Source organism: Alexandromys fortis, unplaced genomic scaffold (assembly GCF_014885135.2).
Source record: "Alexandromys fortis isolate MF-2015 unplaced genomic scaffold, M_Fortis_MF-2015_v1.1 scaffold_136, whole genome shotgun sequence".
Classification (NCBI taxonomy): Eukaryota; Metazoa; Chordata; class Mammalia; order Rodentia; family Cricetidae; genus Alexandromys; species Alexandromys fortis.
Window position 1 is genome coordinate 2,540,606 of NW_026068024.1, and position 14,103 is coordinate 2,554,708.

Genomic DNA, 14,103 nt, shown 5'->3' on the forward strand with positions numbered 1-14,103 from the left:
ATAGGCATTTATGAGGCCTTCTGTGTAGGTGTGGGGAACCCAATGCCAGTTCTTTGCAAGAGCATTAAGGGCTCTTAACCACTGATTCGTTTTTCTAGCCAAGTGCAGGAATATCTTAATGTTTAGGGCCTTGCTGCCTATCATTGTCTTCAGTGGGGGTTGGGGTTGGGCACTTGCTATCATATTTATATGAAAGCATTAATCTCTCAATGGTAAGGGGCGGTGTCACTATGGGGATTAGAGTGAAGTAGGTCAGAACACGGCCCGGGAATGTACTAAGCATCCTATTGACCCAGGAACTGTGAGGTCTCAGAAAGTGCCTGAGCCTAAGAAAAACTGGCTTTCTATTTATATTTTACTTTTTCATATCATTTTTATTTTTATGGTCCTGGGGATCAAACCCAGGGCCCTTCGTGTGCTTAGGTAAGTGTTCTACCACGGAACCATACCTCAGCCCTTATGTTTACTTTTAATTAGCTGCTATAATCTTCAATACTCTATTTTTTTCATTGAGAAAATATAAATAATGACACAACCTCTAAAAAGTTACAGGGATGCACTGAAAAATGAAATTCGAAAGTGTTTGGAGCCGCATATGCCCACAAAGATGCAAAACTTTATTCAGACATTACCTGTACATTCCACTCAAAGGCAAACAATCTGGCTTACAGGTGCCTCTTACTTCATCATATTAAAACTGCCCGGGAGCAGAAGGAGTCATTTCCAAGCCCTCAGCCATGTCCGGGCCTGCTCTGAGCAGACCCTGGTTGAGGCAGCTTCAGACCTCCTGCTGGCCTCCTGGCTATGGGCCACAGTGAGTTCACACATAGAGAGGCCTAGGTAGAAAGAGGCCTCTAGCCTCTAACTCTTCTTCTCGTGACTAAAACTGGGTCCTTCTTAGTGTTTCTGTTCAGAAGGCAAGAGAGCATGGGCTCAGCTGTCTGAAATGTGGATCAAAGTACCCACCGAGGGCAGTTGTTAGGGGGCCTACGCTGGCCTCGCACAAGCTGGCACCGTACAGGGATTATGAGGACCCGAACCACACACCCTATCTCTCCCCGACAGCTCCTAGATCCCCAAGGCAGATTAATTAAAGAAGCACAGTGACCTATAAAAATTAAAAATAAAAACCCAGAGAAAGGTCACACCTGAGCCTTCTGAAGAGGGCTCTGCCATGACCGGCCGTGAACTTGCGATTCACAGGGTGTCCTTAGCGACAGCATGAGAAGACAGGGACCTCCCTGACGTCTTTTTTGAAGAGGTCCCCTAGTCCCTGTGTAAGCACACACGCTTATTATCTTTGGCCACAGTCATTTTCTGTTAAATATCACAAGGTAGAATGAGGGAGATGGAAGATGAGATTTATTGGGAATAAACTTGTTAAACTGATTTTATTGCGAAAACAAAAAGCCAGCAACAACCACCACAAACGTCTGTAACCCTCCATGCTTCTCCTTTCTAGGAATGTCCTGGACGGCAGGCTGAGTTGTTAGCCTGAATTCTCTCGCTCAGGCGGGACCTGCTTGGTGCTTTCCTTTGTGGAGATTACAGTTCTCTCTTCTCAACTAGACACTGTCGTTTGGTCTCTGGCCTGAGTTCTTAGTTATAACTTACTCTGTGGCTGAGGCCTTCCATGATTTGATAAAGAAACCAGGCTCATCTGTATAACTTAACAGGCTGCGGAAACAGGGGTTGCCCCTTTGGAGGAGAATCCCAAAAGGATCTGTTTTTTCTTTTGTCACAATTCTGATGGAGGAGATAAGAGCCGGGACCCGGGATGCCTGATGGGGATCAGAAAACCACCTTGTCTGGGAGAGCCATGGTATAATGAGACATTTTTCTTTCCATGGGGAATTTCTCCTTAGGATAAACCCATCACATCCAATCTTGCTGGAGGCCAGGCAGCTTTGAATAAGAATCTAGGTTTAAACCCTATGGAACTTCCTTAGAGAAAACAAGGAGGCCTGGTCTTGTGCAAGGAGAGGGTAAGGTGGAGCATAGGATGTTATCTTCTGCTCCAAATCAGATGTGACAGGGCACCAGAACGAGCAGCTTTTACTGGCCAATCTCAGGGGATGCGAGACACAACAATATAATGAAGGTTTGTTGGTGTGGTGGATAATAACATATTATATTTAAAAGAGAAAGAGTGAGTCCCTAGTCTACATTAAACACAGCCGTGCAGGGGGCTTAAGGGGAACACTACTGTGGAAGGAATGACCCAACTAGGAAACATCGTGATTCTGCAGCTACAGTCTGCTCTGTTTGCGTAGCATCTGAATTTGTGATTCAACTCATCTGCAATTAAAATACTTGGAAACAATTTGCAGCTGTGCTGAGCTGCAGGTGGTTGTTTTTGTGTCATCCTTTCCTAAACAATAGAGTGGACTAGACGTACACAGCAACCACATTGTTAGGTACGGAAGGAATCCGGAGCCAGCACAGCGATGGGAGAGATGGCCATAGGTTGTGTGCAGACCTTTGCACAGAGGGCGCTTGAGCAGCTTGCAGGTTTTGGTACCCCGAGGGGATACTGGAGAACCACTGACTAATGTCTTAATTATAAAGCCAGGATGGGCAAGGAGTGTAAAAACTGCTGAGTAAACATTACTGGGGAATGAGTTCCTCAAGCTCTTGAAGTATCACCCTGCTTGCTAACTAATTACACACACACAGCATGGCCCTGGGGAAGTAAGTATATTATACTAGGCAAGCCATCAAATTTGGTATCAGTAACAATGAAAGAAACTGGCAGTCTAACTCTTTGATATGGTCATTGTACTGTGACACCATGAAGTTTTGATGATATAACCTATCCTTTTCAAAATATTTGGGGGGCTGGTGTGATGGCTCAGTGATTAAGAGCATTTGCTCCTCTTGCAGAGCATCTGGGTTCAGTTCTTAGTACCCACATGATGGCTCATAACTATCTGTGACTCCATTTCCAGAGGTTCTGATCTTCTCTTCCGGCCTCTGTATACATGGTGCACATATATACATGCAGGCAAAACACTCATAAATATAAAACATAAATATACCGTGAGAAATGTCTTTTGAAATAGAATCCAATCACACACCCCCAAAACAAAACAAAACCAAAGCAAAGACAAAAAAGCAGCTGGCCCCATTTTGGGTCCATCCTGTAGGACATACTCCTAGACAACTGGTCTAGACTTCATAGATGTCTTTATTATTCATGATGACAAGATGTGACGTGGGTGGGGGAATTAAAAGAGACCGAAGAGATTTGACAACTAAATGCTAGGTCTAATCGTTGATCATGTTACAGATCACAAAAAGGGAAGAAATTATTCTGAGGACAATTTTGAGCACATGAATAAGAACTCTTTACCGGACAGTGGTGCCTCAATGTTCGCTTGCAGATGTGGTACTGCAATAGTGTTTGCACTGCTAGAGACTCGTGCACAGAGCCATACTTACAGATAAAATGTCAAGGACACTCACAACACTTTCCAGAAAAGTTATCTTTAAGTGGTAGCTATGCAAGTAGGCAAAACAAAATGTTAACAACTAAGGAATCTGGGTGAAAGAAAGATAGGCAGTCATTGCGTTCCCTTTCAGTTTTCCATGAGTTTGTTTTCAAAATAAAAACCTGGCTCGAAGAAATAACAAAGACAGGAGAAGCCGGCCGTAATGGCTTGGAGGGAGCTGGTTGCCTTTCTACTGTGAAGCTACACTCCAGGAGTTTTGCGAGGGAGAGAGAGAGTCAGAATTTATTATCTGTAAGACTTCCATGACGCTAGAAAGTTGAGCTGAATGGTGAAGCAATGAATTGAACAAAAATTCAAAATAATCTAAACTAAAGCTGTGACTCGCTCTGTCTCTCCCGATGGAAGAATGTTTTAGATATGGGGTTCATTTGGCCCACCTGAAGGACTAGTTTTTTTTTTCTTTAAATAACCCAACTTAATAAATGTGATTCACTTTATGTGAAGTGGGGTTGGATTTGCAGACAGCTATGACGCAGCTATAGAGGAGCAACTGCTGCATTAATCCAGGTTTGACTTTGCAGTGATTTATCATGTAAGAGTGCTTTCATAATTCTTGATTTTAGAATGAATGTTTCCTATATTTCTGAGGTGAGGGGGGCTAGAAGCAAAAACTAAAAAGCAGCTGAAAGCCTGCACTTCATCCTGGTGCCACCTCGGATGCCTGTATCCTGTCTTCAGCGTGGGACCATACCTAAGATGATGAAGGATTCTCTCCATCTGGGCAGCGATAAAGACTTAACGCCGTGAGCATAGCTTCCTCTGTACCCGGACTGCCCAGCAACTTTCCGAACGAGTATTTTGCCTCCTGAGTTATCCAGCACACCGCTATGAAAAGAAAAAAAAAATCTTACACAGAAGAAGGTACAGAAATACTGGCTGTTAACAGCACAGTAGCCAGTCTCTGTCTTTGCCCCCACGCACGAAAGGTTAAGGGAAAGTTTGCATCAGCTTGCAGCCCAATCCCCAAGACGGTGTTTCCACGCCTGGCCTGGGCACCTGGTCTCAGGTTAAATGTCCTCATCCTCTTGGCTCTTACGATGCAATTCTCTTGTCCCCTAGCTTTCCCAATCTTGCTCTTTGGTTGTGTATTTTCAGTCTTGTCTTCTTAAATTTTTCTTTTAATTAATTAATTACTTTATTTTTTTCTTTTTAGACAGGGTTTTGCTAGGTAAATCTGGCTTACTGTGCAGACCAGATTAACCTCAAACTCAGAAATCTGCCTGCTTCTGCCTCCTGAGTGCTGAGATTAAAGGTCTGTGTTTATATACTTAGCCCTTCCCCTGCCCTGCTCCCTAGTTTTTAATCCTATGGAGCTTCCTTAGAGAGAGACTCTCCGTTTGTGGAAAACAAAGCTAACAGCATCTCAAATTCCCTTAAGAATTCATCCTCCCAATGGGTGGTGGTGACACCTCTTTCTGAAAAGTTTTCTATTCTCTCAGACATTTGTCCAAGGAACCCACTCCCTGCTTCCTTCTCTCCCTCTCTCCCCCCTCCTTTCTTCTCTCTTTCTCTCCCTCCCTCCTTCCTTTCTCTGCTTCTTTGGAGACAAGGTTTCCCTGTGTGTCCCAGGCTAGCCTCAAAGTTCACTGTGTAGACCAAGTTGGCCTTAAAGTCCCAACCTTCTTGCATCACACCCCCTGCCCCTCATGCCTGGCTTTCTAGTGACTTTCTGTATTCTTATTGAGTCTGTATTTGCAGGTCTCACTTTGTCGCTCAGGTTGCCTTTGGGCTCCTGAACTCAAGTAATTCACCTGCCGCAGACTCCCGAGGACTTGGGACTATGACAGGTGCTACCACATCAAGCTTCCCCCTTGTTCTTTGAAGTAAGACTTTGTGCCGGACCATTTCTCATTTGACTTTGACATATCCCAGAATGAGTTCAGTCACTTGAAGGAGCAGGATAAAATTATTAATGGTACATGGTTCTTTGAGGGAAAACAGGAGGAAGAAGGAGAAGAGGAGAAAGAGGGGAGGAAGGAGGTAGAAAGAGGGAAAAATGAGGATAAAGAAGGAAAGTAACAGATCTCCCAAGGCTGATAATTGTTCCTTGATTTGTAGGATTTTTGCCAGGTTTTATGCCCTGATGTGTAGGGACTGACATAGCCATCTGCGAGGCAGGAGGCCCACCTCAGGTCCTAAGCAGCACCTTGTTCTGGAGTCTACCATGGCTTCTCGGGTATCTGCAAGTTATGGCATGAATCAAAAGTACCAGGATTTGCTCCCATCAACACAGACCCTTCCCTCCAGGGGTAAGGTTGCCATTTCCAGCCCTCCCCACTCCACAGTGACTCAACAACTTTCAACACTCCAGTTCCCTGTGGCCATGAAGAAGGTGATAATAGGACTTGACATGTAAAACACTTAATGGCTCTAAAATCATCTCACACTTGTCTCACCACCCTTCCCAGCAAACTTCAGAGTCCTGGGGCGGAGGGAACCCTGTTATTTCCTGTTCCCTAGAAGCAGGCTGCTCCAATGAATGAGTCACTCAAGGTTTTGTAACCAGCGCATTGCAAGAGGGATTTGAATGCGGGCCGGTCTCGCTGATCTCAAACTCTAAGTTTGTCCCTGTTGGTTGTGGTACTTCTTAGGGTTCAGGAGCACAGACACCTCCCCTTCTAATTCCTTGTCACTTCCTGTAGCCTTTACTGCTCCACCATGGAGTCTGGCTAGCCTCTGCTTGCTGACGCTCTCGCCATCCCATTCACATGGCTTACATTGTGCTGCCGCCTTCTCTGGGTCCCCTCATTGCCCATGCCCTTCCTCACGCCTGCTGCCATCTTGCTTCTGCTGCCATCTTAGACTTTTGTGCTCATAACATACTTGGTGATTTACCATCACCTCTAAAGATTTCTGGAATTAAGCTTGCTTCTTAAACAAGTGAAAAAAAATTTAGAAGCAAATTTACAAATTATCGTTATGTGTATAAAGATGTTTCGCGTGCATGTATGCATACCACATGCCTGCCTGCTGCCTACAGAGGCCAAAAGAGGGCATCAGAAACCCTGGGAACTGAAGTTACAGGTGTTTGTGAGCCACACACTCCCAACCCTTGTGTAGGTGCTGGGAATCAAGCTTGAGTCCTTTGGAAGAGCAGCAAGTGCTCTTAACCACTGAACTCTCTCTCTCCAGCCCCTGGGGAAAATTCTTGTGGGAAGGATAACATTTTACTTTTCTATGTAAGAAGACTTATCAGTGGTTTGGGGCAGGGAGCTCTTACACCAGCTCTGGGGAGCGAGTTGTTAAGCTTTTAGGATTTCATGACCCAGTTGACTTGACATTGAGGGTTTGAGACCAAACATCCTAAGAACAGGCTAGTGAGATTTGTCTGCTTTCTGATGCCTTACTGGAGAATGGGCTGTTAAACATTTACCACCAGATCACCAGACCTCAGCTCTGCACAGACATGTGCCTGGCTTTGACGTTCACCTCAGCTCTGCACAGTTGTGTGCTCGGCCTCGACATTCACCTCCTTCCTGACCCTGGTCCCCATGTCTGAGATAAACTGAGGGCCAGTTCCTCAGATAGGAGAGGGAGGGGAGACCACTGAATGAACTGTTGAGTGTCCCCTGTACTGAGGATAGGCACACACTCAGAAATCTTCAGAAAGAGGCCTTGCATGGGGAAGATGGTCTCCCCATTGCTGTGTCTCTCTTCACCTCTGCCCCTTTACACACATGGCTTAGAACCTGCTAGATGACTCAGTGGGTGAAGGTGCTTGCCAGCTGTGAGGGACTCTTCTTCCCTCCCCTCCCCTCCCCTCCCCTTCCCTTCCCTTCCCTTCCCTTCCCTNTCCCCTCCCCTCCCCTTCCCTTCCCTTCCCTTCCCTTCCCTTCCCTTCCCTTCCCTTCCCTTCCCTTCCCTTTCTTCCTCTCCCCTCCCCTCCCCTCCCTTCCCTTCCCTTCCTTCTTTTAAAAAAATAATTTATTTAACTTTATTTTATGTGCATTGGTGTAAAGGTATCATATCAGATCCCCTGAAACTGGAGTTAAAGAAAGGTGTGAGCTGTCATGTGGGTGCTGGAAAGTGAACCCAGAATCTCTGGAAGACTAGCCAGTGCTCTTAACCACTGAGCCATCTCTCCAGCCCCCTCTTCCTTCTTTCCTTCCTTCCCTCTTCTCTTCCTTCCCTTTCTCCCTCCCTTTCTTCCTTCCTCCCTCCTTCCCTCCCTCTGGTTCTCTCTCTCTCTCTCAAATCAAAGATTTGATTTGTGTTTCATGAGCCTTCTCTGTCCCCTTGGTGTGAATTAGCCTGTTGTGTCAGGGTGAAGTCACACTCCGCCAGTTGGATGAGATGCAGTCACAACCCAAGACAATGACTCCATAAAACACCGGAGCCACGTGGGCCCCGGTGTGTAGCTAGCCCGTTTTGGCTTCTGGTTCATCCTTTTTACAGTAGGAATTGACTTGCTGCGACACTGTCACTTAGTTTGTGTGTTCCCTTGCGTGGCACTGGTGTCATCGCTAACACCAGCCTAGCCTGATGACCCAAGATAGAACCCAGAGCCCATGTAAGAAAAAGCTGCATGAGGCAGTGTGCATTTGTAGTAGGACTTCTATGGAGAGACTGGAGGCAGAGACTGTAGAGGAGCCTTCAGAGTAGCTCATGGGCCATCTAGCCCAAATTATGAGGGATGGCAGAAACAAGAGAGACCCGTCTCAGTAAGGTGGAAGACAGAGCTCCCCCATATTGTCTCTGGGCTCCACGCACAGGGCATGCCATGTGTGCCTCCCCCATGAATGAATGAGTGAGTGAATGAATGAATAAACAAATAAATAAATGAAGGGTCCATTTGAGATGAGCCTGAGCCCAGATATGATGCTTCAATGTGACCAATATACCTTTGTTTTGAAAGAATAAAATAAGGCACTCTTGAGAAAATGGTTGTTCACGATCGGATGTATGAATATCAAATCCTTTAATCCAAGCTAACTTGGGTTTCTGAAGCCAGGTCTGTTCTTGGCTGCCTCCTGCTCTGCCTTTGGAAGGGAGACTCTGGCAGGGGAGGAACTGAGCTTCCACTGAGCACACTCCCTGAGTGGTATGTCTCAAATCTGGCTTCCTGAAAAACAGATTCTCTCTGTTTGTGGAAAACAAAGCTAATAGCACCTGAATTCCTGTTAGTCCCTGAAGACTTCTATTCATCCTCCCAATGGGTAGTGATACCTCAACTTTTGCTACTCTCTCAGACACGGGTCCAAGGAAACCGCAATGACTTTCGGTTGCTCACAAACAAGCTGCGAGTCTTGTTCTGATCACATCTGTATTCTTTTCACTGACTTCTTACGTCCTGCTCTGCACACTGGGCTTGCAGAGCCCTGCTCCTCCAAACATCCTTCTCGGTTTCCTCCTTAGGCACGTGTCCATTCCTCTTAAAGCCTTCTCTGACCATGACTCCTGCAGAGTATACATAGAACCTCCCTCACTCCACACGCTGGATGGTGCTGGGCCCTGTGGTTCTTATGAAAATGTGTGATCTGGAGCTCTGGGCTGGAAGTCAGGGACACAGGGACTCTGCTATTCTCTGTGCAGCTAGTTAGCAATGACATTAACTTCGCTGTGCCTAAGTTCCTCTTCTGACAAATGGGTGCTAGTGGTAGTCATGAATTGAAATGAAGCTAAAAGGAAAGAGGAGCGTGGAAAGGTTACTTGTCATTTAGATGACATCTTTGGTAAGGCCAAATTTACTATATGGTTCTGTTTTGCTTAAAAACAAACAAAAAGCAAAACAAAAAAAGATAAGGGTAAGAGGAAGCCAGAATGTGCAAAGAAAGAAAAAAAGAAAAAAAAAAGAAGAAAAAAGAAAAGAAAGAAAACAAAGTGAGGTATCAGCCATTCAGGATCACAGCTGGAAAACAAACAAAGAAACAAAAAAAAAATCACTTAAGACAGGCTCAGCTTCTGTAGCAAACGCCATTGTCTACACAGATACCACACTGTCTGTGCAGGTGTGGACCATAGAATACTATTGATGCTGGTGCTGTGTGATGGGTGTGCAAATGTATGTAAGAATGCACACAAGCATTCTTGTGTGTGTATCAGCATAGGATGCACAAAAAATGTGTGCAAAAATGAATATTATATGAAATATTGGGGAGCATGTACTTGTGTATTTGTGTACTGTGTAGATTCCTATATAAGCTTGTTTCCTGCATGAACTTGATTTCTAGAGGGATGCAAACTATTTTCATTACCTCTTCTTGAATTCAGTTAGCATTGCTTTTCTGGAATATTCTACAGCTTATCTTCTGTAGAGTGTTTGTAGTCCTGCTTCCACTGAAACCTTTTCCTTCCCTATTGCTACGTGCAAAGGATAAGTATATCTAATCTGGTCTCCTGGGAATTCTTAAACTGTATCTTATGTGCAGTGTTTTGTTGTTTGTTTTGTTTGCTTACTGCAAATTTCATAGTGGACTAACTAGCTGCCATCAGAGGAGATTTATAGATCATTCAGCAGAACAACCAATTAGTGTTTGTGCAAATCAAGAAAAGAAAAAAAGAAACCAGAAACTCGAAAGATTCAGACATTATCTAGCATCCAGGCCTTGCATCCAAGGCTGTGCTAGCAGCAGTGATGAGCAGCTGGGTGGGTCTGGCTTACAATCCCTTACTCTGACGCTTAAGAATACAGCCTTAGAAGATCCACGCAGGCTATATTCATCCGATGTCTTTTTGTGTGTTTTTGATTTTGAAGATAGGGTCTCATGTAGCTCAGGCTGGCCTTGGAGTCCATGCAACAGAAAATAATTTTGTCCTCCCCGATTCTCCTGCCTCATACTCCCAAATCTGAATTACAGGTGTGCACAGCCACACCTGGCCCTGTGGGGAATTGCTGTGACGAGTGTGGAAGTTAGGTTAGCTGTGCAAAGTGTTGGCCATGTGCAGGCTCACTTGATTGCCAGGGATATTAAACAAGCACACATTCCACTGTGTTTGGCTCTCGACGTAGGGAAAAAAGGTCTAAGGAGTCTGTGAAGATCAATTTGCCTTTCTTATTTAAGCTGTGACTGAGTTCAAAGCATGTCATGCCTCTCGTCGTCCCTCATTCCCAAAGTGACAACTGGACAAATGGAACCACCTGTCACCCTCCTCTGTCCCCGGTCCATCACCATAGCTCTGGTAGCTTCTCCCCCAAACTCCTGGTCATGCCCCCCATTTCTTTGCACATTGCAGTCAGGAGAAACTGTGTTATACAGGGTCAAGAGCTTTCTTTTCTTTGCCGTGGTCATGGAAGAATACAGTTCTTCCTTGCTCACCAAAGGGGGGGAATACAGTGTTCTATCTGCTTCTGTAGCTTGTCTCTATCATCCGCGTTCAATTCTCCCTTATCCCCTAATATTTAGCCCCCTTTCTCTTCTCTTTTCTGCATGTTATGTTGTATCCACATGTCCATATGTTATCGACAGGATTAAGAATATGTTTTTTTATTTTTGGTGGCGGATATATGCATAAAAATACACTTAGCCGTGACAGTATAGACTCTGATGTGACATTCTACAGCTTCAGTTCCAAATGACTGTCCTAACTGTCTACATGTTGACAGAATCATAAAGTTTTGGGGTCTGATTAATTATGGTGTGTGATTTTGTTTTCATTTGCAATTTTTTAAAAAATTATGAAATTTAAAATTAAAGAAAGGTGGGGGAATCCATCAAATTCTGGAAGAGCGCTGTGAAAGCAGACGCAGGACCATGCATGGCTTCTCAGACAAATTTCTAGACGGAATGCAGGAGGCACGGCCAGATTTGTACATTTTTGCGTGCTAATGACCGCAACCCTGCAGCAGAGGGCCACCGCTAGCTCTTTGATCACTGATGGTTGAGTAGGTCGCAGTCACTCACCTGTGAACCGCGGCGCCACACACGCTGGAGTAAGACGCGTAGACATCAGTACCGAAAACGTGGTATTTGGGGTCCTGGCATCCTGCTGGGCATTTCACCATGAACTCAGAATTGATGATCTTTCCAGCTTTGACATCACAGTTGATCTGCGGTACAGCTGGGAACACAAAATGAGGTAAAAATTACCCCCTTGCTGTGTCAGCTTCTATACGAGGTGACATGTTAGGTCATAAGTATTCGTTTACTTAATCTGTGAAAGTCTGAGTCTGAATTGACCCTGTATCCATCCCTTCCATATGATGAAGTAAAGGCATAGCGAGGATGTTCCTCAGACCAAAAGAACGGGGGCATTCGTTGTATTGAATTATGCTAAAAGAGAAAAATAATAAAGGCCAGCTCCTATTCTGGTTTGGACAACCAGTTAATTGAAAATAATTTGGAGAAAAGAGCCACCTTCAGCCATCAGAATGTGATCTGGAATCAGTGGAAGGAGGGAACTACTGGTTTTCTCGATGCCCTGTGATTTTCCCAGGAAGAAAAAACTCCTAAAAGAGGCAGGAAAGACATTCCGGGAGACAAACAAGAGGAGTGGGGGTTATAGAGCCAAAGGTAATGGAGACAAGGTGGCCTGGGCAGCCAAGAGGGAGAGAGAAGTAGCTAAGCTGGGCCAGACTCAGAGGATCTGGGAGCCATGTGGGCAGACATGGAAGGTGTTTGGACAGGTAAAGCTCTGGTCCTGGAGAATCTCCTTGGCCTAGACGTTGGCTTTCTATAGGACCCATCATTGCCTCCAGCAGAGTGCATCCATTCTGGTCTCCTGTGCCTTCCTCTTTGTCACAGCTATAGGAAGGCCTTGTGGACTGGAAAGATTACTTGAGAATACGCACAAAATGTTTTGCTGGTGATGTCTGAAAAAGGGTTGGATGCTTCTCTGAAAAGATTTTTTCCCTCAAAATAGAAAGATGCCCCCCCCTTAAGTCACAGCTTTGGAAATTGTGGGTTTATATAGGTCTGTGAGTTCAAGACCAGCCTGGTCTATACAGGGAGAACTTTTCTTTAAAAAAAAAAAAAGAAAAGAAAATGAAAGAGAGAAAGAACATGAAGTTGGATGGCAGTGGAGAAAGAATATGATAGAAATTTTATTTTGTTCTTGAGTGTCTGCGTGACTGCACTTGTCCATGTGTGTGTGTATGAACATATTCTCAGACGTCCGAGGAGGCAGGCGAAGGTACTGGATCCCTTGCAGGTGGAGTTCCAGGTGGTTAAAGCAGTATGAGGGCTGGGGACCAAACTCAGGTCCACAGGATGGAGCAGCAAGGGCTCGCAGAGGCCAACCCATCTCTCCAAGTCCCTATGCTACAAGTCTACAAGAAGCAGAGCTCTCCCTGTGGGTGACTACAGAGTTCAAATGTTGATCAACTTCGTGAAGTATTAAAGATTTCCTATAGTATCCGATATTTAGATAAGCTTTAATTCTTTCACTGTAAAAACAAACAAGCATATCCATCTCATTAACACAAACTTGCTTCTGTCATTAATAAACGATAATTTTATGATTATTGATAAGTATTTTATTTATGTATCTTTTTATACACCTGCACACTCAGGTGACAAAGATTTCACAACTGGGTTGTGAGTCGGAAGTTAAAGAACTGTGCTCTGAAGGTCTGCTGCCGTGGTGCGCACCTTTAATCCCAGCGTTCAGGAGGCAGAAGCATGCGATCTTCAGGACCAGCATGTTCTCCACAGCGGCTTCCATAGTACGACAAGGCTACATAGTGCGACAGTCACCACAAACAAACACACCTGCTCCAGGCGACTCTACCAGTAGGAATGCCTTCAGGTCTGGGTCCTGTTTTTAGAAGAGATTCCAAACGTGATTCTAAACCATACACACAGCCCAGTAGGGGCATGCTCACAATGCTGCTGGAAGACATTACATGGGAGTCAGGATTGACAGAAAAGGGCCGTTGAGGAGGAAGAACTCAGAGGGAAGGGGTCTTTTGTCTCTCCTAGCATTGCTGTTGTGAGCCCTGACACCCGAGGAGGGGGGCTGCACTGGGAAGATTAACTTGCCATAGAGGTAAATTTGCCAAGAACTTTCTAGGAACCATGTCACCCTGGTAGGAATGGGCCGTCCCAGGAGGCGAAGAAGGGGCCTTTGGTGGAAGCCTGCAGGCAGAGCAGTTGTAAGGGGTTTCTATCCTGGATAGGAGGTGGAAATTAAACCCCTCCCAGTGCTAAGAGCCTGTGATTACACTCCGAGATCCAGGAGCTCTGCCAGGCCACCCACCCTCTGAGTTACTGAGATGCTCTCAGAGTTGTTAATGCTTTCCAGCTGTACCCCAAAGCGCATGCTCCTCCCCCTCCTTAACCCTAGTGGAACGGAATGAGCAGTTACATTTCATTCAAGTTGGAGGGAGATCGGAAGTTGAACTCCTGCTCCCCCTTGAGCCCCCCTCCCGCCAGTTTTGCCACTCAGGGCTGGGCCAGCATGGCGCTCCTCCTGGGAGCCAGGGTTGAGCTTGATCACAGGCTTAAGCAATTTGTGGTCTACATTAAGAACGGCAGCTCCGTGCTTAAAACATTTAGTCGCATCCTCCCCATCGAAGTTCCTTCTTTTTAACCTTCTGTTCTTTTAGACTTTGATACGCAAGGCTGGGTCTACTATTTGGAGTCTTAGAGTATACATTTTTTTTTAAAGACAATTTGGGGACAGAAGATGCCACTGTTCTCTTTCCACCGATTAA

The 14,103-nt window shown here is 45.3% G+C and overlaps 1 protein-coding gene across 2 annotated transcripts in view; it reads right to left on the reverse strand.

Moving 5' to 3' along the window:
- Vit (vitrin) overlaps nt 1–14,103 on the reverse strand; it is a 116,631-nt gene that overhangs the window by 49,501 nt on the left and 53,027 nt on the right. For both annotated transcript variants that reach the window (XM_050163541.1, XM_050163540.1), the window contains exons 4-5: nt 11,354–11,510; nt 4,204–4,337 (exon numbers count right to left, since the gene is read on the reverse strand). In XM_050163541.1, the coding sequence (XP_050019498.1) occupies nt 4,204–4,337; nt 11,354–11,510 (291 nt within the window). The remainder of the gene's footprint in view (nt 1–4,203; nt 4,338–11,353; nt 11,511–14,103) is intronic.